This window comes from Monodon monoceros, unplaced genomic scaffold (assembly GCF_005190385.1).
Source record: "Monodon monoceros isolate NGI ecotype Baffin Bay Population unplaced genomic scaffold, NGI_Narwhal_1 Super_Scaffold_12, whole genome shotgun sequence".
Classification (NCBI taxonomy): Eukaryota; Metazoa; Chordata; class Mammalia; order Artiodactyla; family Monodontidae; genus Monodon; species Monodon monoceros.
This window is the reverse complement of record NW_021703768.1, coordinates 167667481-167688070: the sequence shown is the minus strand read 5'-3', so window position 1 is coordinate 167688070 and position 20590 is coordinate 167667481. Positions and strand designations below refer to the sequence as shown.

Sequence of the window (20590 nt, the reverse complement as noted above, 5' to 3'; positions counted from 1 at the left end):
GTGGCCACCGTGACAGACAGGGCTGAAGAGTCCAGAGGAAGAGGTGTGGCCCCTGCGTCAGGTCACTGGGCCCCCACCTCTTAGCAGCCTAGGTGAGCAGTTCATGTTTGCCCAGCCCAGCCTGGACACCCTCCCTTCCCCTCTCCCTCGCCCCCAGGGCGCAGAGAGTGATTCCTGCCAGGTACTCGGGGTGTGGGGGAACTGAGAAGGGGCCTTGGAGCTTCTCTGCTCCAGGCCAGAGCTTGGGGAATCCAGGCAAGCCTGTTGGCCCAGGGACCCTGGGGCTGGGCTGGGTTAGCCCAGGAGGAGGAGATAAGACGTCACTGAGCATCTTCTCTTCCTGCCAACAGCCTCTGAGGCCCAGAGTGGGGCAATAACTTGCCCCCCACCCCCCATGAGCCAGGGAGGATGCCCATTGTGGTCCCTCCACCTGATGGGAGTCTGGCTCAGCTTGATTGCCCCCCGTGATAGGGGAACTCACTACCAAGATAGCAGACTAAAGGAGGTCCCACCAGGTGGTGGTTAAAGGCAGGGACTGGGCTACCACTTGACCTCCCTTGAATGGGTTCCTTGACCTCTCTGTGTCTCAGTTTCTCCATCAATAAAAATGAGGCTAACATAGCCCTACCTCCCAGCGCAAGTGTGGAGTGTCGATGAGCTGATGGTGGAAAGGCTGCATGCAAGATATCGCATGTTAACTCTAATCCTGATTATGTGGCTCATTGGTGATATTTATCTTTGCATGAAAGAAATTGTGTCCGACAAAGCCTGGATGAGGGCCCTGACCAGGTGTGGAGGTCCTCCAGAAGGTTCCCAGAGGTTCAATTTGCACATCAGCCCTGGATCATTGGAAGATTCTGAGGTTGAACTGCGATGCACAGCCTGCCTCCCTAGCCTCAGTTTCCCCATCTAGGAAATGAGCCCAGAGATGCCGTTTGAGGCTCAGCTGGGGGCAGGGCTGGCATTTAATCAGGGGCCTATGTCCAGCCTCAGAATCCTTCCTGGACTCATCGTAGGTGCCCCGGGCAGTTCCTGCAGTGGGGGAGGGCAGGCTTAGCCAATGAGTCATCCATTAGGAGCCCTGGGACCTGGAAACAGAGGACTCAAGGGTCTAAAGTGTGTGTGTGTCACCCTGCCCCCTGCCACCCTTTCTTCCACGCCCAGGGGTTCACCAGAGTGAATGTTGGACGTATATTTGCATAAAACCCACTTACACACATGGTAAGCAGAGTTGGCCCATAATGAGGCTTTCTTACGAATTATCTTTACTGGGCTTTCTCTTCTTTTTTTTGTCCTGTTTACAAAAGCAACTCATGGTCCTTGTAAAAAGGGACCAGCCCGTCATTACTGGAAGGCCAAACTGGTATGAACTGGTGAGGGATCGCCCGCAGGTCCAGCTCATCAGTGTTCAAATTCCAGCAACCTGGTCTCTGGTAGGTGGGTGCCTTCTCTGTGCCTACCTTGCCCCCCCGGGAACTGGAACAGGGGACCTCCTTGGGAGGCTCAGTGAGAGCCACGGGGGCCCATCCACAGGCCAGTGGTTCGCACCCTCTCCTGCAAGCACCCCTGGCTCCCGTCCTTGGGTCTTCATTCCCGGGACTTACCCTTTTCTGGAAAATTGTCTCCTTCGCTGCCTCTGTTCCCCATTAGCCCATTGGCTCCCCAAACTTGGTGGTTTGTCTCCATCAACTTGGTTGGGTGCCCAGAACCTAGACCAGGGCGTTCAGCTCAGAGCAGTGACCAGTGTGCAAGTGATAGCGGTAGCTGCTGCCACCGATACTGATGTCGTCATTGTTGGCACTTCGTATATGTGTGACTTGGAGAAAAGGTGACCGCTGAGTCCTCTAGCCTTTCCCAGGGCTCAGGGGGTTATACACACAAATGGGGTTCTCCTGTCACCGCCCCCCACCCCTCACGTCTCCTTGTGGCAGCCCCAGAATGTTCCAGGCCCCCATCCCTATCCAGATCCCAGCTGAGCGTCGGTGGGGAGCGAAGGAGCAACTTAAGCCACGGTGGAGCTCGTATTTAGCACCTGCTGGGGGTGAACCGTGAGTGGGCAGCCGATGCCAGGCAGCCTCACAGATGAGGCTGCTGAGGCCTGGAGCGGGCGGGGGGCAGCTACTTGCCCCGAGTCCACAGATGACCAGTAGCCGGGTCAGGCCCTCCTTCCCCGGGGGCCACGGTGGCTGTCTTAGGAGCATCAGCTCTCTTGGTCCTCACGGCTGCTGGGTGAGGGCAGGGAACGAGCTGCCCTCACGTTCCTGATTCAAGAACTGAGCCCAAGTGACTGGGCTGTTTGGGAGCACCCAGGCCTGGGGGTCCCCGGAGCTGGGGTAAGGAGGGGGTCGCATGGGTGTGTGTCTGACAGGCCTGGAGAGGGACCCAAGATTCACCCTCTCCAAGCCTCAGTTTCCTCATCTGGAAATTGGGAGCGTCGTGTGGGGAATCGCCTTGATGTGATGGAGGCCTCCAAGTCAGTGTCAGGCAAGCCCCCACTGTCCGTGAAATAGTGCAGGGTGGGGACGGGGAGGGGGGGCTGGTCCAGGCCCCCCAAGGGTGCTAACGGGTAGGGCCTTGCCACCTGGATTGTGTGACATTCTCACTTCCCCATGTGTCTCAGCTTCTCTGCCTTCCTGGCCTCCCCAGGGGAGGTGAGGGGGACAGAGGTGCCTGGAGCCATACGTGCCTGGGTCCTTGACAGACCTTGACTGTCACTTGGGGGTGTAGGCAGAGGCTGGAGGACTAGAGCACTGTCACCAGCGGGGGTCCCTAATTAATTCTGCCAAGTGGTCAGCCCCTTCCGTACATCTAGTGTCTCAGTAATATTCAGCGGGTTATTAATATTTAGTACTGTGTGTGTGTGTATATATATATATATATATATATATATATATATATATATATATATGCAACGAATCATGACTATTCAGTGACTGTGTCTCTTCAGGGCTGTTTAGTGGCTCATTCGTATCATATTCATTGTGATAATATGCATATTCATTAATGCGTCACAAACATGCCTTGCAACTATTCATTGTTGCCTTATAAGTAGTTCATATATTATAAATACTGGGTGCCTCCTGCATATTTAACAGATCATTAATATTCAGCACTTCACTAATATTCATTGCTTCTTGCTCATTAAACGCATCCTGAATGTTTTAGTGCCGTGAATATTTGGCCCTTTTAGCACATTAGGACTATTCGGAGTCAGGAATATCCAGTGCCTCTTGGTCCTGCCCCCTTGGCTCCGAGGATGTGCTTGCTGACTTCTCAGGACTGAATCACCTGCATCCCCAAGGTCCCGGGTAGGGGATGGTGGCAGCTGCTGCCTAGAATGGGGTTAGCCTGAAGTGAGGCACAAGGAAATAGCCAATATGTGAGTCATCGTTAGTATTTTTCCTCATGCAACAAACAGCAGTGAGCGCCCACTGGGGACACAGCTGTGAGGGCCAAGATGCTGGGCCCCACCTCCCCAGGCTGGCTGGGGAGATGGACAGGAGGGAAGTGAGCAGTTTTGCCTAATGGTGGTGAGAGCAGCAGAGGAAAGCAGAGCCGGGGTGGGGTGTTTTAGCTGGGAGGTTGGGGCGTCTCTAAGGAGATGATGTTGGGCGGAAACCTGAAGATCAAGGAGAACCAGGGGGAAGAGCGGGAGAGAGGGGTGTCCGAGGTGGAAGGAAAGGCAGGTGCAAAGGTCCTGTGGCAGGGCTGAGCCCGGGTGTTTGAAGGAGCTGTGAAGAGGCTCGTGTGGCAAGAGTGGAGGAAAGGGGGCAGTGGACATGGGGCGGGAGGAGAAGGAGATTGAAAGCACCCCAGGGGGAGGCTTTGGGGTTGCAGCCAACGAAAACAAGTGGTTTTGCTGTGTGCGCTGCAAGAAGCAGGGTCTGAGTGATGGTGAAGTTGCAACAGTGCATGGAGGGCAAACAGCCCCGAGCAGCATTGGCCAGTATTGCAGTGGGGGGACTGGGTGATGGGCCCTGAGAGTCAGCCCGGACATCACTGCTGTGACTCTGTACACCGTGGCACTGCAGTCTGTAGGGAGGAGCATGGAGGAGGCCCTGCCACGTGCAAGCAATATATGGATGTGTTCATCCATCAAATGCCTGATGGATCTTCCTGGTTTACGTGGCATCGTGTCCCGAAGGCTCTCGCCCAGACACCACACCTGGGTCACCTGCTGCCCCACAAAGTCCCCTTGTGAAAGGCTCAGAGACTTCTCACATTTTGTTCTCCCTGGTCCATCCTTCTCTGTCCCCCACATCCGGGCTCTAAATTTTTTTTCTTTGTTTTTGGCCATGCCACACTGCATATGGGATCTTAGTTCCCCAACCAGAGATCGAACCCGTGCTGCCTGCAGTGGAAGTGTGGAGTCTTAACCACTGGACCGCCAGGGAAGTCCCAGACTCTAAATATTGATGACTCCCTTCATCTTATTTGCTGAACTCACCCACGTCCCTGTACCCCGCCAGCCAGCCCCTATCCAGGTCCCCAAATTCTTCTTCCTGGTTGCTGCCCTGGCCTCTAACTCCTGCCCTGATCGCCTTTTCCCCCTTCAGTGGCCCCACAGGGGACTTCTTCAAAGCATAACTCAATCTTGTCCTTCCCCTGCTCACACACCGTCCATGGCTCCCCATTGCGCCTCACCTGCAACAGAAGAGCTGCTTTGTGGTCTGCCCCATTTCCTGTTCCTCCCCCACCATCATCTGGCAACCCTGCCTGTATCTCCCTCCTCCTCCACTTCTCCAACCACACCGCCTCCTCTCTCTCCCTTTGATAACCTAAATTTGTGCCCACCTCAGGGCCTTTGCACTTCCTGTGCCCTCTGCCTAGAATGCCCTTCCCCTGGGGCTCTGCCCAGGTGATTCCCCTTCATCCTTCAGGATGTCCCCAGGCTGGTCAGGTCCCTCCCCTGCCAGGGATCCCTCCTTCTTCAACAGCATTTATCGAAGTTGCGACTAAACAAATCACTTCCTCATGTATTAATATCATAAAAGAAGGGCTGGCTTGGCCATGGCTATGTCCCCTGCACCCTGCATACAGTAGGTGCTTAGTAAATACTCTATGGCCCACAAGTCAGTGCAACAAGTAAAACGGTTGGATTCGTACATGTTCATAGACATTCCTGCTTTATGCTGAGCCTCAATATCCCCATCTGTAAGTGGGGGCACTAAAGGAGCCAGGACAATGAACCAAGGTCACTGAGGTTGTCATCGCATAGTCAATGTATGCCAAGCCCTTTAATACTCAATACAAAGTGACCCATTGTGTGTCTGTGGGGCAGGGAGTATTCTCAGCACTGCCATGTGCTAATGAGGAAATAGACTCCCAAGGGGAAGTAACTCACCAAGGTCAACTCAGAGCAAAGAGGTACCATTCAACAAGGAATCTGACCTCTCTGCTCCCTGCTCACACACCTCCATGGCTCACCCATGCCCCCAGGAAACAGCCCCACTACTCAGCCTGGCGTTCAAGGTCTTTACAGGGTCTGGCCCCACCTCTTAGCCTCAGAAATCAACCCCTCTCCAAATTCTGCTTTTCAGCAAAATAAACTACACATGATTCCTTGAATAGGCTTTGTTTTCTTTCCCTTCCTTGCTTTTGCATTTGCTCTCTTTGCTGCCTGAACTCCCCTTGGTGAACTCATATGCATCCTTCAAAACCTCAGCTTCAATATCCTGATCCATTCTTCTGGCCCAGCCCTGATCCCACAGGTGTCTGGACTTGTCTCCCCCAGATTGAGGGCTTCTGGGGGGCCAGGCCCAGGGATGAGGCTTCTCAATTCCTCCAGAACCTATTTGTTGAACGAATGAATAGTTTTCATATATGTATTTTGAGATAAGAGCCACTGAGACCCTTCTCAGAGCTGAAGGACTTGGAGATAATGTGGATTTCTGTGGCAATGTGAGTCACCCACTGGGCCACCTTGGGACAACTCTCTGAGCTTCACTTCTCCAGCTATGAAATGGGGGTGGGGATTCCCCCAGAGTTATTCAGACCCCACAAACTTCAGAGTGAGTAGCTATTTGGGCTTCCAGAAGCCCAGTCCTTCCAGAACTGGAGAGGGTAGACAGGAGAGTCTTGTGTGGGGTCAGGGAATCGAAAGCAGACCTGAGAGGAACTTCTCACCAGCCATACAGCCCCCACCAGCAAAGTCCCCAGAGCTGCCGCACAGTCGCTTAGGAGGAAGTAATACCAAGAGGCTTCCCGTCCTTGGCTAAGTGGAGCCCGTAAGTCCCAGCTTTTCCCACAGTAGGTGTGAGGTCCCAGCCCACTTAGAAAGTAAGGCCTGTAAGGAGAGGCTGGGGACTACCTGGGATACAGCCGACTGAGACACCCAGCAAGGTATCCTGGACCAGTAAATCCGCAGCACTTTCAACCTGGCTGAAAGCGGGGCCTGGAGTTTCTTTTTTATGCCAGTCTGGATGTGGGATGTTGCGAGTTTGGAAACATTTGCTGCTTGAAGTTCTAAGGGGCCATGAGTTAGGGGTGGAGGTAGCCTTGGTGGCTGGAAAAGGGAAGGGGATCTGGGATGCATTAATAGAGGTCTAGTGTAAGGGGAAGGGGACGTGAGCCTCCATCCCCTCCACCCCCAACTTGAGCTCTCAGACCCCAGTCAGGAGCCTTATGGGGGTTGGGAGGGTGAAGTCGCTGTAAGATCCCTCCATTTAAAGAAACCAGAGACCCGGCAAGAAAAAGTTGGGAATGCAGGTAGCCAACAAAGATTAAGTGTTTCATATGCAAAGGGATCTTACAAATAAACAAGAAAGAAAATGTAAGGAAAAGAACAGGCGTTAATGGATTTAATTAAAACCAAATGGCCACCCCCAAGAGCTTCTATTTCGCCCAGATACCCTGATCCCAGTGATATGAGCCATTTAATCATTTTACCTCTTCTCACACCTTCCCTGAGTTGTAAATATTCCTATTTGTTGAGGTATCTTTCTTTGTTTTGGAGCTCTTGTTTGGCACTAAACACATTCCCAGCCAATAGATCCTTGGCCATTTAGGTTTGATTTTCTGTTTAAATAGTAATAAATACTCCGTCTAATGAACTTAACTAAACCTATATCAAGCTTCTTTGTTCAGTCCCTCATCCTCCTCTTTGGATCCTTCCTCCTTTTGAGTTCTCTGTTCTGGTTTCTGTGTTTGTTTAGACCAGGATTTCTCAATCTTGAAAATGCTGGATCATCTTCTGTCATGGGGCCGTCCTGTGCCCTATAGGATGTTAATTTAAGCAGCATCTCTGGCCTCCACCTGCTCGATGCCATTAGCAGTCCCATATCTCCACCCTGCCCCAATCATGATAACCAGAAATGTCTCTAGACATTGCCCAGTAAGTATCCCGTGGGAGCAGAATAACCCCTGATTGAAAACTGATTTAGACTCTAAACTGCAGATGGGGTAGGGGGTGAATCACCCTCTAAATTTTCATGGGATTCTGAATGAGGGTGTCTCTTAGCCAGAAGTTAGGGTCCCAGGCACACCCTTGTCTTCCAGCATCTGTGAGTCTCTGGCCACCAGTGTCACCGAAGAGAATGTTGTGACATCTCTGGTCTTATTTTTGGTGACTTGGGCTTTCTACTGCAGCTCTTGAGTTTTTTCCTGTCCTCGGAGCTCAGGGATCTGCCAGGTTCACCTGGGAACGCTCCTTTCTTGTGGTCCACTCTGGACTCGGGCCCCTCTTCAGCTCAGAAAAATGTCCTTCTAGGATTCTGTTCATTCTTGCATCATTTTTCAGTTCACAGTCTCCTCTCAAGATTATGATTTGCCTTTTTGGGTCTCCAAAAACCCTCCAGATGGTGAACCACCTGCTGAGGCTGGCAGCTAACCCAGGGACGCCATGGAAACAAGACAGGCTCTGTACCACCCGCAGACAGGGTCCCCAGCTGCTCGGACTCCACCAGCTCATTCCCACCTCAGGGTCTTTGCACCTGCTGTTCCCTCCCTGGGGATCTTTCCCTCACAACCTCAGCCATGATGGCTCCTCTGTGCCATTCACATCCCAGCTTAAATGTCATCCAGATCTCAAAATCCACGCCCGCCACCCAACCCCATTTCCTCCCGTGGCATTCATCCCCTTGTATCTCTTCACCGAGGTTTTTATTTAGTGTTTGTTCCCCCTCAAGCATGTGGGTCCCAGAGTGGCAGAGACATTGAGGTATCCCGTGCCTGTTCACCACTGTGTCCCCGCTCCCGGGAGGTGCCTGGCACACAGGAGAAGCACAGTAAATATTGGCTCGAATGAATGAATGTATAAATTCATTCTGAGAGTCAATATATATATATATTTTGGCCGCGACTTCCAGGATCTTAGTTCCCTGACCAGGGATCGAACCCGTGCCCCCTGCAATGGAAGCACGAGGTCCTAACCACCGGGCCTCCAGGGAAGTCCCAAGAGTCAATATCTTTTCAGATGCTGTGGCATCCCAGCATTCGTTTGTTCATTCATTCATTCAACACACATTTACTGAGCGCCTACTACGCACCAAGCACAGTTCTAGGGGCTGGGGATAAAATGATGAATAAGACTTATTGCATGGAGCCTGTATTCTGGTGGGGAAGATAGATGAGAAGCAGTACATTTTTTAAGGTTTTTTAAATTTATTTATTTTTGGCTGCGTTGAGTCTTCGTTGCTGCGCGCGGGCTTTCTCTAGTTGCGGCGAGCGGGGGCTACTCTTTGCTGCGGTGTGCCGGCTTCTCACTGCGGTGGCTTCTCTTATTGTGGAGCGCGGGCTTCAGTAGTTGTGGCACACAGGCTCAGTAGTTGTGGCTCGTGGGCTCTAGAGCGCAGGCTCAGTGGTTGTGGCGCACGGGCTTAGTTGTTCCGCGGCATGTGGGATCTCCCCAGACCAAGGCTCGAACCCGTGTCCCCTGCACGGGCAGGTGGGTTCCTAACCACTGCGCCACCAGGGAAGCCCCATTTTTTAAGTTGTTATTTTAGGAGGTGAAAAGTGCTGTGGAAGAAAGAAGAAGTAGGCTAGGGTGGGGGATCAGGGCTGCCAGTGAGATGGTGTGTCCTGAGGAGGTGTTCCTGAGAAGGGGACATTTGAGCAAAGACAAGGAGGAGGGGGAGGAGGGAGTTGTATAGAAATCTGGAGAATCAGGCAGAGGAAACAACCTGTGCAAAGGTCCTGAGGCAGGACCGTGCTCAGCACGTTTGAGGTTAAAATCCCAACCACACTTTTACATAGGGTTAATTCCCATTTTACTTTGAAGCTCAGAGAGGTCAAGCTTCTTTCCCAAGGTCACACAGCAGAACCTGTGGAGTGGGATCTGAGCCCCATTTCGGGGAGACACCTGGCTGGAGAGGTCTTGGCCAGGCAGTGTGCAGAGACAGTGATGGGCACGTTGCGGAAATGGCCTCATGGATCAGGGAAGGAGCCTCTGTTCCCAGCACCAGCACCCATTTGTGGCTCTAGATAAAATGGGAAACTACTCTCTTCTTGCTCCCAGGCAATTGCTGGGTGGGTTTGCTTGGAGCTCGAGGGGCCTACCAGAATCCACTGACTACCCCACAGTGTTTCAGGTGCCAGAGGGGAGAGCGAGGAGACCCCAGACGAGCACAGACATCCTGAGGCAATCTGAGGTAAGTGCTGGGGTTCACATATTCATTCAACAAATACTTGTTGAATACCCACTAGGTACCAGGTGCCGGGAACTCCCTTCACACCTGCACAACCTAGTGAGTTGCTCAGATGCCCCCTTTATAACTGAGGAAACTGAGACCCTAGGTATGGAGGGCACACAGCCAGGGAGTGATGGAGTTGGGATTTAAACCCAGGAGTTGGACTCCAGAGGGCACCTCTCTGAGGTGAGACAATAAGTGTTTACTGAATTGGTAAGTTCTGCCTTGGGTCTAATCTGGCATTTTCATGCTGCGCTGGAAGATAGATCTTCAAATTTAGGGCTGGAACACAGCACAGATACCACCTTTCCAGACAAAATGACATTGAGGGAGTCCAGGGAAGCCTGGGAAAGGGATCTGGACAGGAGACCAAAGGCTCTGCCTACATATGGGAAAGGAAATCATCAGGCGGGGTTGGGGTGGGGGGTTGATGGATAAATTAAGAGTGTGCCAGGCTGCTGTCACCTTCTGAGATGGCCCACACTCTGTCGAGTGTGTTTCTCTCTAAATAAATCCACTTCTTACCTATCACTTTGTCTCTCACTGAATTCTTTGTGACGAGACATCAAGAACCTGAGCTTTGTTAAATCCTGAGACCAGAACTAAAACCCCCAACAAATGGAAAATGTTAGCATTCTTCACTCCAGAAAAGACCACCTGAGACCAGATCAAAGGAGTGCAGGCCCTGCATACACCCTAATCCTTATAAGCAGCCCTGCCCTTGAACCATTGCCAAATCCTCCTGGGCTGGGACACACAGTTTTGAGGGGCACGAGCCTGCTGCTTCCCCCTTTTCCCTGGCAAAGCAATAAAGCTCTTCTTTTCTACTTCACACCCCACCCCCGCCCAAAAAAAGTGTGCCAGAGAGAAACTTAATGAATTTACTTTTATTCGTAAATGCATTCATTCAGAAACTCTCTGCTTCCCCCATGTGTTTGCCTCATGCTGGGCAATGCCAGGACCCTCAAGAAGCCCCCAGTCTTGGGACGAAAAAGTTAGAGATCATGATGAAACCGTACACCTCAGATTGGGACTTGAAACCACGTGCTGGGACTCGAACCCAGCCTAAACCCAGACTGACACTTGGACTCGAACCCGGCCAAAACCCACAGTCTTCCTACTGAGATCACACACCATATCAGGTGAGAAAGGCACCAGGGTATGGGGTTATCAGTTTTTATAGGGGTGGGTAATTTTATAGGCTAATGAGTGGGAGGAGTATTCAGCTATTAGAGGAAAGGGCGGGGATTTCCAAGAATTGGGCCACCGCCCACTTTTTGATCCTTATGGTAGGTCTTGGAACTGTCATGGTGCCTATAGTGTCATTTAGCTTGCTGATGTGTTAACAGTGAGTGTATACTGAGGCTCAAGGTCTAGTGGAAGTTGACTCGTCTGCCATCCTGGATCCATCTGGTTCTAGTCAGTTTATGTCATGTCTGTGGGCTATGTCATTCTTTCAAAGATTGTGCCCTGCCCCCTTCCCTCCTGTTTCAGTGACTTAGCCAGAGAGGGAGACAGGGCTAAATAGGAGACCAGGACTCTTCCTGAGAGGTCCAAGAGGACTACCCAGAGAATGGATCATTTGAGATGGGTTTTAAAGGAGGAAGAGGAGTTTGCCAAGGAAGATAGCTTTGTTTGAGACATGCTGGGCCTGAGGGTTCTGTGAAGAGCCAGGGCCCACGCTCAGCTCACAGGACCATTAAAAATAGTCAAGAAGAATGAGTGACGGTTATATCAGAATCCCAGAAGCTCAGAGCTTCCTGCAGGAGCAAGTGAAAAGGGAAGCAGGAAGGATCCCAGCAGCTCTCAACTGCTAAAAAGGGAGTTCTCTGCCTCTCTCGGGGAGGCTCCTGGGCCATCTCTGAGAGAGGGACATAAAGAGGACCAGCTTGGATGGGGGGGGTGGGATTCTGGGCACACTGAATCTGGGAGGCTCACCTTGGCATTTCCATGCCTGTTTTCTCTGTAACTATTGATCCCCGGTAGGACCTGGGCGACAGTCAGAGCCAACATGGGGTACTGGAGGAGGTGGGAGCCGGGGGAATCTCTGGGGGTGAATTTCAGTATTTTTCCAACTTGAGCAACTGTAGGGCTGCAACCAGGTGTTGAGGTCCACAGGTAGCTCTGGAAAAGTGCTTGGCCCGTCTGGCATCTTCAGTGAGTGTTATTGTCTGCAGGAGCTGCCCAGGGATCTCTTCGGACCAATCCCAAACTCAGGCGGGCCAGAATGAGGTGTTCTCGGCACCTGCGGACAGAGTTGGGCCTGGCTGTGGCTCTGGGCACCTTCAACCTCCTCCTTCTCTTCGATCTGCAGGCCACCACCCACCTGCCCAGGCCTGAAGGAGCCACCGGGCACCCCCGTGGCTCTGGTCTGGCCCTCGCCACCCTCCCGCCCACCACCCGCCCCCTGCCTGGCCAGCTCCTCCATGGCCGCCCTGCCGGACTTCGCCAGGCAGCCGCAGCACATCTGCAACTTCCTGCTGTACAAACACTGCCGCGATGTCGTGCTGCTCCAGGACGTGCCACCTGACAAGTGCGTGCAGCCAGTCTTTCTGCTGCTGGTGATCAAGTCCTCGCCCAGCAATTACGAGCACCGGGAGCTGGTGCGGCTCAGGTGGGGCCGTGAGCGCCAGGTGCACGGTGTTCAGCTGCACTGCCTCTTCCTCGTGGGCACGGACCCCAACCCGCTGGAGACTCGAAAGGTCAACCGGCTGTAGGCCATGGAGGCGCGGATGCACGGTGACATCCTGCAGTGGGATTTCTACGACTCATTCTTCAACCTCACGCTCAAACAGGTGGGCTGGGGGAGGGAGGGTGTCACGTGATTGGGGCCACCTCGTCTTCCTGTCCAAAGTTGCTACCACCTCCTCTGAGGAGCTCTGGGGACCAGAAACTCCCATCAACCTCGCCCCAACCTCGCCCCTGTCCTCATGGTGATCCGAAGTCTTCTTTGTCCAAGGGAGGCAGGGAGAAAGGACTTACAAGCCTGGCTTTCCAAGCCTTGATGACCTGGGCTCAAATCCAGACTCTGCTGCTTATCTGCTGTTTGCCATGGATGATCATTCACCTCTCTGTGCGTCAGTTTGCTCATCAGGGAAACGGGATATTAATTGAACTCACCCACCTCTGAGGGCTGCTGTGACGATTACATGAGATGATAGTCATAAGGCACCTGGACCAGTGCCAGGTGCTCAGATAACATTGGCAATGGTGCATGGGGAGAGCTGGACAGAACACATCTTATTTCTTTTTTCTGGTTCTGTCTCCCCATGAGACCCAGGTCTGTGTGGAAGATACTCAACAAAGGCCTTTCTGATGGAAAAGAAACCATGAGAGGTAGACAGAAACTTGCCCATGCTCAGAGGAGGAATTGAAGGCTCCAAGGACCTACCCAGGATGTGGAGGGTGGGGATGGAGTAAGCTGAGTAGAGACACAGGTTGAAAGGGGCCCAGTGCAGTTTCCTGCTCATAGTAAGTACAGACAGACCTGGGTTCAAGACTTTGAACAACAGACCTTCTCTGTTGTATGACCTTGCTCAAGGCACTTTCTCTGGAGAGCCTCTATTTCCTCATCTGTAAATGGGATTGAAGACCACACCTGCCTCTTAAAACTGTATTAAGGATTCAAGGTAGAGCAGGCACTGAGTACGGTGCCTGGCATGCAACCAAAGTTATGGAGGTAACTGAAGCCGAGGTGGGTAGAGGGCCCAGAACCTCTTAACATGCCACGTTCTTTGGTTTCTTTTTGGTTTTGTTTTGGGTTTTTTTGCCATACGCCTCTCACTGTTGTGGCCTCTCCCGTTGCGGAGCACAGGCTCCGGACGCGCAGGCTCAGCGGCCATGGCTCACGGGCCCAGCCGCTCAGTGGCATGTGGGATCTTCCCGGACCGGGGCACGAACCCGTGTCCCCTGAATCGGCAGGCGGACTCTCAACCACGGTGCCACCAGGGAAGCCCACATGCCACATTCTTAACGCAGAGCACAAAAGCATGTGATAAACATCAACTTGACAAACATGAATCCAGTGCCTACAAAGTATTGACCCCATAATGGGTGCCGAAGAGATGGCACATAGGAGAGACAAAGCTCCCACCCAGGGGGACCCCAGAGTCTGGTGGGGGAGGTAGATGTTATATAACAGTCATACAAGTAATTATTTAATGGTAGTGCTTGGCAAGGCAGAGTCAGAAGGAATAGCAATAAATGTAAATGTGACAATTTTCAAGCACTTCTTGGTGCTTTACGGAGCATCATCTCTGTAGATCCCCAACACTGCTGGAGGCAGGTCCCATGATGTGTCCTGTCTGGAAAGTTGGAAACTGAGGCACAGAGAGGGGCAGTTGGTTGCAAAGGACCACAGAGTGATTCCTGTAACCCAGAATAGCCTGACTGGAAAACACATCCTTGCCTGGCCTCACTGGGCTGGGGTGGCTGACAGGGACCCAAAGCTGATGGCCCCAGGCATCAAGCCCGTGTGCCCTGTCCACCCCCCCTTGCAGGTGCTCTTCCTACAGTGGCAGAAGACACGGTGCACATGCCAGTTTTATGCTCAACTGGGATGATGACGTCTTTGCCCACCCAGACAACGTGGTCACCTACCTTCAGGGTGACAACCCTGACCACCACCTCTCTGTGGGGCAGTTGACCCACAGTGTGTGCCCCGTCTGCCTTCCCTGGAGCAAGTACTATGTGCCGAAGGTGGTGACAGAGGAAGAACGCTACCTGCCCTACTGTGGGGGTGGTGGCTTCCTACTGTCCCGCTTCACAGCCACCGCCCTGTGCCACACACCCCCGCCCTGGACCTCTTCCCCATTGATGATGTCTTCCTGGGCATGTGCCAAAAGCAGGAGGGCCTCACACAGTGGTATCCTCACGGCCGGTGTTCAGGCCCCCTCCAGCCGCCTGTCCTCCTTCGACCCCTGCTTCTACCGAGAGCTGCCGCTGGTGCACCACTTCCTGCCCTACGAGATGCTGCTCATGTGGGACGTGCTGAACCAGCCCAACCTCACCTGTGACAAGCGGACACAGATCTACTGAGGTGGAGTCAGGGCCCCCAGCCTCGAGGCTACTGTCTCCATCCCCATAGAAAGGGCAGCAGCTTCCTCCCTGGAAGCTGAGACCTTTGTCCTCCTAAGTGGGAAGGACCTAGGAGAGTACCAGGGAGGTTGGATGAGTCTGGCTGGTGAATTCCTACACATCCTTCAAAACTCACCTAGTACTGCCTAGACCGTGTTCCATCATCCTCCCTAGACTGTCAGCTGGAAGGACCATCTCTTTCCATGTCAGCTAATGGCAGAAGCACTTCTGCTAGGGCCCCAGCTGCTGCTGCTGCATCTATCCCTTTTCCATGTCCCACTTCCTAGCCCTGACCTTGATCATGGGCTAAAGCCTAAGCAGTGACCAGCCTCTCCTTGGTTGTGAACCTGCAACAGTGGGTGAATTCCTGCAATGGTTCAAGGCCAATTGAGGACACCTGGGTCCACACGCAGCTGAAGCAAGAAGGATTTTTCAGCTGGGAAGAGAGGGTTTCTGTTCTCCACCCCTCCCTGGATCTTGGACCCCTCAGACGGTGGGAGGGGCCAGAGAGTCTGGGAATGGGACCGCCCCCTCCCTGCTTGTGGCTTCAAGCGCTCTAATGGTGGAAACATTGGGCAGAGGAGGGAGGGAGCTATCTGTCTCAGGCTATGGGAGCTCAGAGTTTCTGGAGTCCCTGACAGGACCCAGCCCCACACTGGTGCTCCCCGACAATACAGGAGAGAGTATTGGGGCAAGAGGCCAGCACACACACCTTAGTGCCCAGAGAAGGGGGATATTCAGGTCCTTGGGAAACCCTAAGTTCTCGGGACCCAGGACTGGCCCCCGCCCCTGTGTGTCTCTCAGACTGGGGAGATCCAAGTGAACTGGTGACCCCCCCAGCCCTGCCACCCTCGGACAGGTGTCTGAGACAGGCTTCACAGGGATTGGGGCAGTGGCAAAGGGGGCTTCACACAGCAGAGTGAGGACTGGAGACCAGGTCCTCGGGGAATAAAATGTTTTGCAAAGACTTAGAGGTCTTTTTTTTTTGTTTTTTTAAAGTGATTTACAAGTTTTAACTCAGATCAGTCTACATTCATCCTTAAAATCTCACTTCCAGAAGAAAATATACACCAGTAAAACAGGGCAAGGATGAAGTAGAGGCTATGGAAGCTTCTCTCAGGCAGATCTCACATCATCCTCCCCTGCCCCCCCACACACCCTCCATGGCTCCCTATTGCCCTCAGCCTACATTCCCCCCTGCAGACTGATTCTCACTGCCAGCTTGATGGCAGGCTCCGGAGAGAGAGGCACAGCGGTGGTACTGCTCCTAGCTGCATGGGGTGCTGGACCCACCTGCTTCTGGCAAGGCTCCTTCTGAATCCCGCCCCACCACCACACAGCCTCCCCTCTCTTCCCCGGGCTCACCTCCTCTCACTGGGACTACAGCTCTACTGTCCTCTGTCCCACTCCCTGTGTCCCCTCTTTATTTATTGTGCACCTACTGTGTGCTACACACCTTGCCCCGTACTCCTCCTCCCAGCCCCATGGGAAAGGTCAGTGGGCACAGACCCACCGTATAGTGAGGACACAGACCTGTGAACAGTGAAACAGGAAGTTACCAGAAGTGGTAAGAACTTTGAGGAGAATTAAAATGAGGTAATTGGACACACAGTGATGGGGACGGGTGCTAGCCAGGAAGGAAGTCAGGGTTGGGACTGCAGAGATGGGGCCTGAAAGAGGAGGTTATGGCCTTGGGGAGAATTGGGAGGAGGATGTTCCAGGCAGATGATACAGCATATGCAAAGGCTCTGAGGTGAGCCGATCTGAGAGCATTTAAATTGCAGCCAGGAAGCTGTGACTGGAGGTGGGTAAGGAGGAGGTGGAGGGAGAGGGGACAGGAGATCACAGGGACTAGTCACATGGGGCCTTGTGGGTTTGGGTGAGGAGAGAGGGTGTTGTTTTGAGGGTTACGGCATCTTTGGAGCAAGGAAATGACATGATTAATTTTATTTATTTATTTATTTATTTATTTATTTATGGCTGCGTTGGGTCTTCGTTGCTGCACGCGGGCTTTCTCTAGTTGCGGTGAGTGGGGGCTACTCTTGGTTGTGGTGCGCGGGCTTCTCATAGCGGTGGCTTCTCTTGCTGCAGAGCATGGGCTCTAGGCACACGGGCTTCAGTAGTTGTGGCACGCGAGCTCAGTAGGTGTGGTGCACTGGCTTTGTTGCTCCACAGCATGTGGGATCTTCCCAGACCAGGGCTCAAACCCATGTCCCCTGTATTGGAAGGTGGATTCTTAACCACTGCGCCACCAGGGAAGTCCCAACATGATTGATTTTTAAGTTTTAAGAAGCCCTGCAGCTGCCATGGAGACTGTTGAAAGGGAAGGTGGAGGCTGAGGCAGCCTCCAAGCCAGAGGAGGCAGGCCTGGATGAGGCAGGGGCTGCAGGGGTTTTTACCAGGTAGATGTGATCTCATCCTGCCCCTGCTCCAACACCTTCTGTGTCTCCCCATTGCCCTTGGGAAAGAGTGCTACTCCCCTGCTGCACCAAATTGAATAGTGTCTCACAAAAGTTCCCATCCACCTGGCACCTCAGAATATGGCCTTATTTGGAAATAGAGTCTTTGCAGATGTAATTAAGGTAAGGATCAAGATAAGATCATCCTGGATTAGGGTGGGCTCTGAATCCAATGAGAGTGCTTTTAGAAGAGACAGAAATGAACACACAGAAAGACATGGAAAAGAAGACGATGTGAAAACGGGGGCAGAGCTTGGAGTGACGCACCTACAAGCCAAGAATTGCCAGTAGCCCCCCAGAGTTGAGAGAGGCAGGGGGACAGAATCTTCCTCAGAGCCCTTCAAAAAGAATCAACCCTGCCAACACCTTGATTTCTGACTTCTGACCTCTAAAACCGGGAGGGAATAAGTTTCTACTGTTTTAACCCACCCAGTCTGTGGCTGTTCCAGCAGCCTTAGGAAACTAATACACATGTGAACAGATCACATAGTCAAATGCCCGAGCATTTTTTTCAAGAGGGTCAAATCATACAATTCCTATCTCAGGATGAAAGGAGGATGCAAGTGAAAAGAATGGTGAGAGTTGGATCACTAAATATCCACTGTGAGGGAAATTCCCTGGCAGTCCAGTGGTTAGGACTCCACGCTTCCATTGCAGGTGGCACGGGTTCAATCCCCGGTCAGGGAACTACGGTTCCACAAGCCCCACGGCGCCGCCAAAAAAAAATTAAAAATCCACTGTGACTCATTCAGACATTCATGTGTTGTGTTGGACGTTCAGTGAGGTTAAGGCCCCCCATGAACCATGACAGAGACCTGGATTCGAATCCTGAACTTGACCATTCCCTCCCTGTCTGACCTTGGCAAACAGCCAGCTCCCTTGGCCTCAGTTTCCCCACTTTTTATTGTGATGATTCTCCAATTGTTATTAAGTTTCTGGAAGTGTTGGTGGGTCCACGGCTGCCAGAGGACAATTCCACACAAAGGCTGACCCAGGCTTCTGCCTTTTTCTTGAGAAAATGCAAAAAGTTTCTTCAGATTCTGCAGGCATCTTATTTATTTACTACTGATAAGACAGCAAGAGGGGTGTCAAATGCAGGGAGCGGGGCAACTGGGGCTCCTCTGAGGTGAGAACATTTGAGAACAGGTGTCTGGCATCTCCACGAAACCAAGGATCCTCCAAGCCAGGTTTGGGATCTGGTGTTTTCCTCAGTTGGCCCCCCAGAGGACAGGCGGCCTCGGTGAGATGGTGAGCGCCTTGTCCTAGGAGGTAATCAACAAAGTCCCCCCAGACATGGGGCTTCATGGTGCTGTGTGGCATTAGGAGTTCACCAGACCGGACCCCTGTGGGTCTCGGGCTCCCCCAAGGCCACACCCCAGGAGGGTTCAGTGGGGACAGAGGGTCAGTAGGTCTTGCCGGGTGCAGCCACTGAGGCAGCAGTGACGGACAAGGTTGGTGGCAGCTGCCCGGTGGCGGCGGTGGTGGTGATGGCGAGAGGCCTGGGGCAGGGGCTGTGGGGCGAGTACCAGCACGGGGTCCTCACTAGCCATCAGCCCATGGAGGAGATGTTGTCCTTCCAGCCACTGTAGCAGCTCACCTGGGGACAGGGAGGAATTCAGCATAGAGGGGGGGACCCCAGAGGACCCCACTCACACTGCACACACAGCCTGCACAGAAACAGAAAGTAAGCATTTATTGAGTGCCCAGTGTATACCAGGCACAGATTGAATCCCCCATCCGGACGTGTGCAGTCTCGACCCACACCACACTTAAGTCCCCAGCTATGCACACTCCCACGTGTCACCTATGGTAAGAAGGCACAGACACTTCACAGAGCAGATGACAGAAGGGGTGACATACGACGTATACATGTACACACAGACGCAGGTGCACACCCTCATAGCCCCTCCCACTCCCCTGCGCACCTCTGCACACCCATCTGTACCCGTGTCACACACACAGGACACACACGCATGTGACAGACGTTGTACACAAAGCTGTTTGATACTCCCTGCACCAGGGCCGGGACTAGGGTGAAGAGAGCCAGGCTCGGGCCTGGAGCCCGCGATTTTAAGGGGTCGCCAAAAAACCTCAACAACCAAGATCAAACATATTGTCACGGAATATTTTAAAATTAAAAGGAATGCAGAAATTCCTGAAGATCAAAATATTGACACTGTAAATAAAGACAGGATCTGATCTGGCTACACACTTGTTCAGACTCGCTCGCGTGGCTCGCCGCGCACTGATTCCCGCTCCTGGCAGGGGGCGCATCCCCCGTGGACTTGCACACACCCGCGCAGCCGGCAGGTGGACCCCAGAACATGCATGCAAACCCGTCTGCATGCACCTGCCCCACGCCCGGCCCCAGAGACCTCACAGCACAGTCCTCGCCCGCCCCTACTCACGGTCGCCGCCAGCCACAGGTCGCCCATCCTCGGGGGACCAGCGCGGGCCCCCGCACAGCCGCACCAGCGCGCGCACGAAGTGGTGGCCGCACAGCTTCTCGGGTGCTTCTTGGGCGGGGGCAGGGCGTAGAGCGAGCGCCAAGGCCGGGCCCAGCAGCACCAGCGCCCAGGTGAGCCGACGGGGGTCCATGGCTGCGGGAGGCACCGGGCCCCAGCGGGGATCCCCCTTATAGGCGCTGGCCCGCCCCAGCTGGGAGCCTTGGAGGGGGAAAGAGCATTCCTGCAGGATGGTCCAGGGAGAAGGTCAAGGGCAGGGTCAGGGCAAGCATACTGGAACCCCTGATAGTTGGGTTTCCTTTTTTTTATGATATATGAGTGCCTGACAATCTTTGATTGCGGAGGCATTGGCTTCATAGATGGCTCCCCAATAAATGTGACTAGGTAAAGGGCCAGGCCACCTCCTCCCTCTGAGGCACCTTTGCTTTACACATGTCAGCTGATTTCAGTCACTGTCCACTTGGGCCACTTGGTTGCTTGTTTTGTTTTCTCTTCTTATGCTTTAAATTCCAACCTATGTTAAATTCACCAATAAAGAGTGAGCCCACGAACTCTTAGGCTCCCACCCTTGACCCCAATGAAAGCAGGACCCCAGACCCACACTGCTCTCTCTACCCAGGACCTTGCCCCATGGCCCCGGGAGTGCTGTGTAATTTCCAGGTGTGCTACGTAATTTATAAGTAATAAACCTTTATTTTCTCAAAGTTTCCTGATGGTTGTTGCTGAATGGCATGTTTCAATCATAATAAGAACTCAAGGGCCGGTCCAGCCGCAACATTGATTTTTTTAAAATTAATTAATTATTTTAATTTTATTTTTTGGCTGCACTGGGTGTCCGTTGCTGCGCGCGGGCTTTCTCTAGTTGCGGTGAGCGGCAGCTTTCTCTTCATTGCGGTGCGCGGGCTTCTCATTGCAGTGGCTTCTCTTGTTGCAGAACACGGGCTCTAGGCGCACGGGCTTCAGT

The 20590-nt window shown here is 53.0% G+C and overlaps 2 protein-coding genes across 2 annotated transcripts; one reads left to right on the top strand and one right to left on the bottom strand.

Annotated features, from left to right (window-relative positions):
* Positions 1-10847: 10847 nt before the first annotated feature.
* B3GNT3 (UDP-GlcNAc:betaGal beta-1,3-N-acetylglucosaminyltransferase 3) lies at positions 10848-15664 on the top strand. Its single transcript, XM_029217012.1, is given in 6 exon segments — positions 10848-11928; positions 11930-12421; positions 14126-14157; positions 14159-14415; positions 14418-14478; positions 14480-15664. Coding segments are annotated over 6 exon segments (1101 nt in total). The 5' UTR covers positions 10848-11853; the 3' UTR covers positions 14664-15664.
* Positions 15665-18202: 2538 nt separating this feature from the next.
* INSL3 (insulin like 3) lies at positions 18203-19776 on the bottom strand. The gene is made up of 2 exons (XM_029218395.1): positions 19570-19776; positions 18203-18758 (listed from the first exon to the last, which is right to left on the bottom strand). Exons 1-2 carry the CDS (start codon positions 19757-19759, stop codon positions 18547-18549), a joined length of 402 nt encoding a protein of 133 aa, XP_029074228.1. The 5' UTR covers positions 19760-19776; the 3' UTR covers positions 18203-18546.
* Positions 19777-20590: the final 814 nt, after the last annotated feature.

Excerpts from the sequence above, each read along its gene's own strand:
- INSL3 (XM_029218395.1), bottom strand. The coding sequence starts at position 19,759 with ATGGACCCCCGTCGGCTCACCTGGGCGCTGGTGCTGCTGGGCCCGGCC. Across the intron at positions 18,759-19,569 it reads ACCTGTGGCTGGCGGCGACC|GTGAGCTGCTACAGTGGCTG; the intron begins GTGAGTAGGGGC and ends CCCTGTCCCCAG.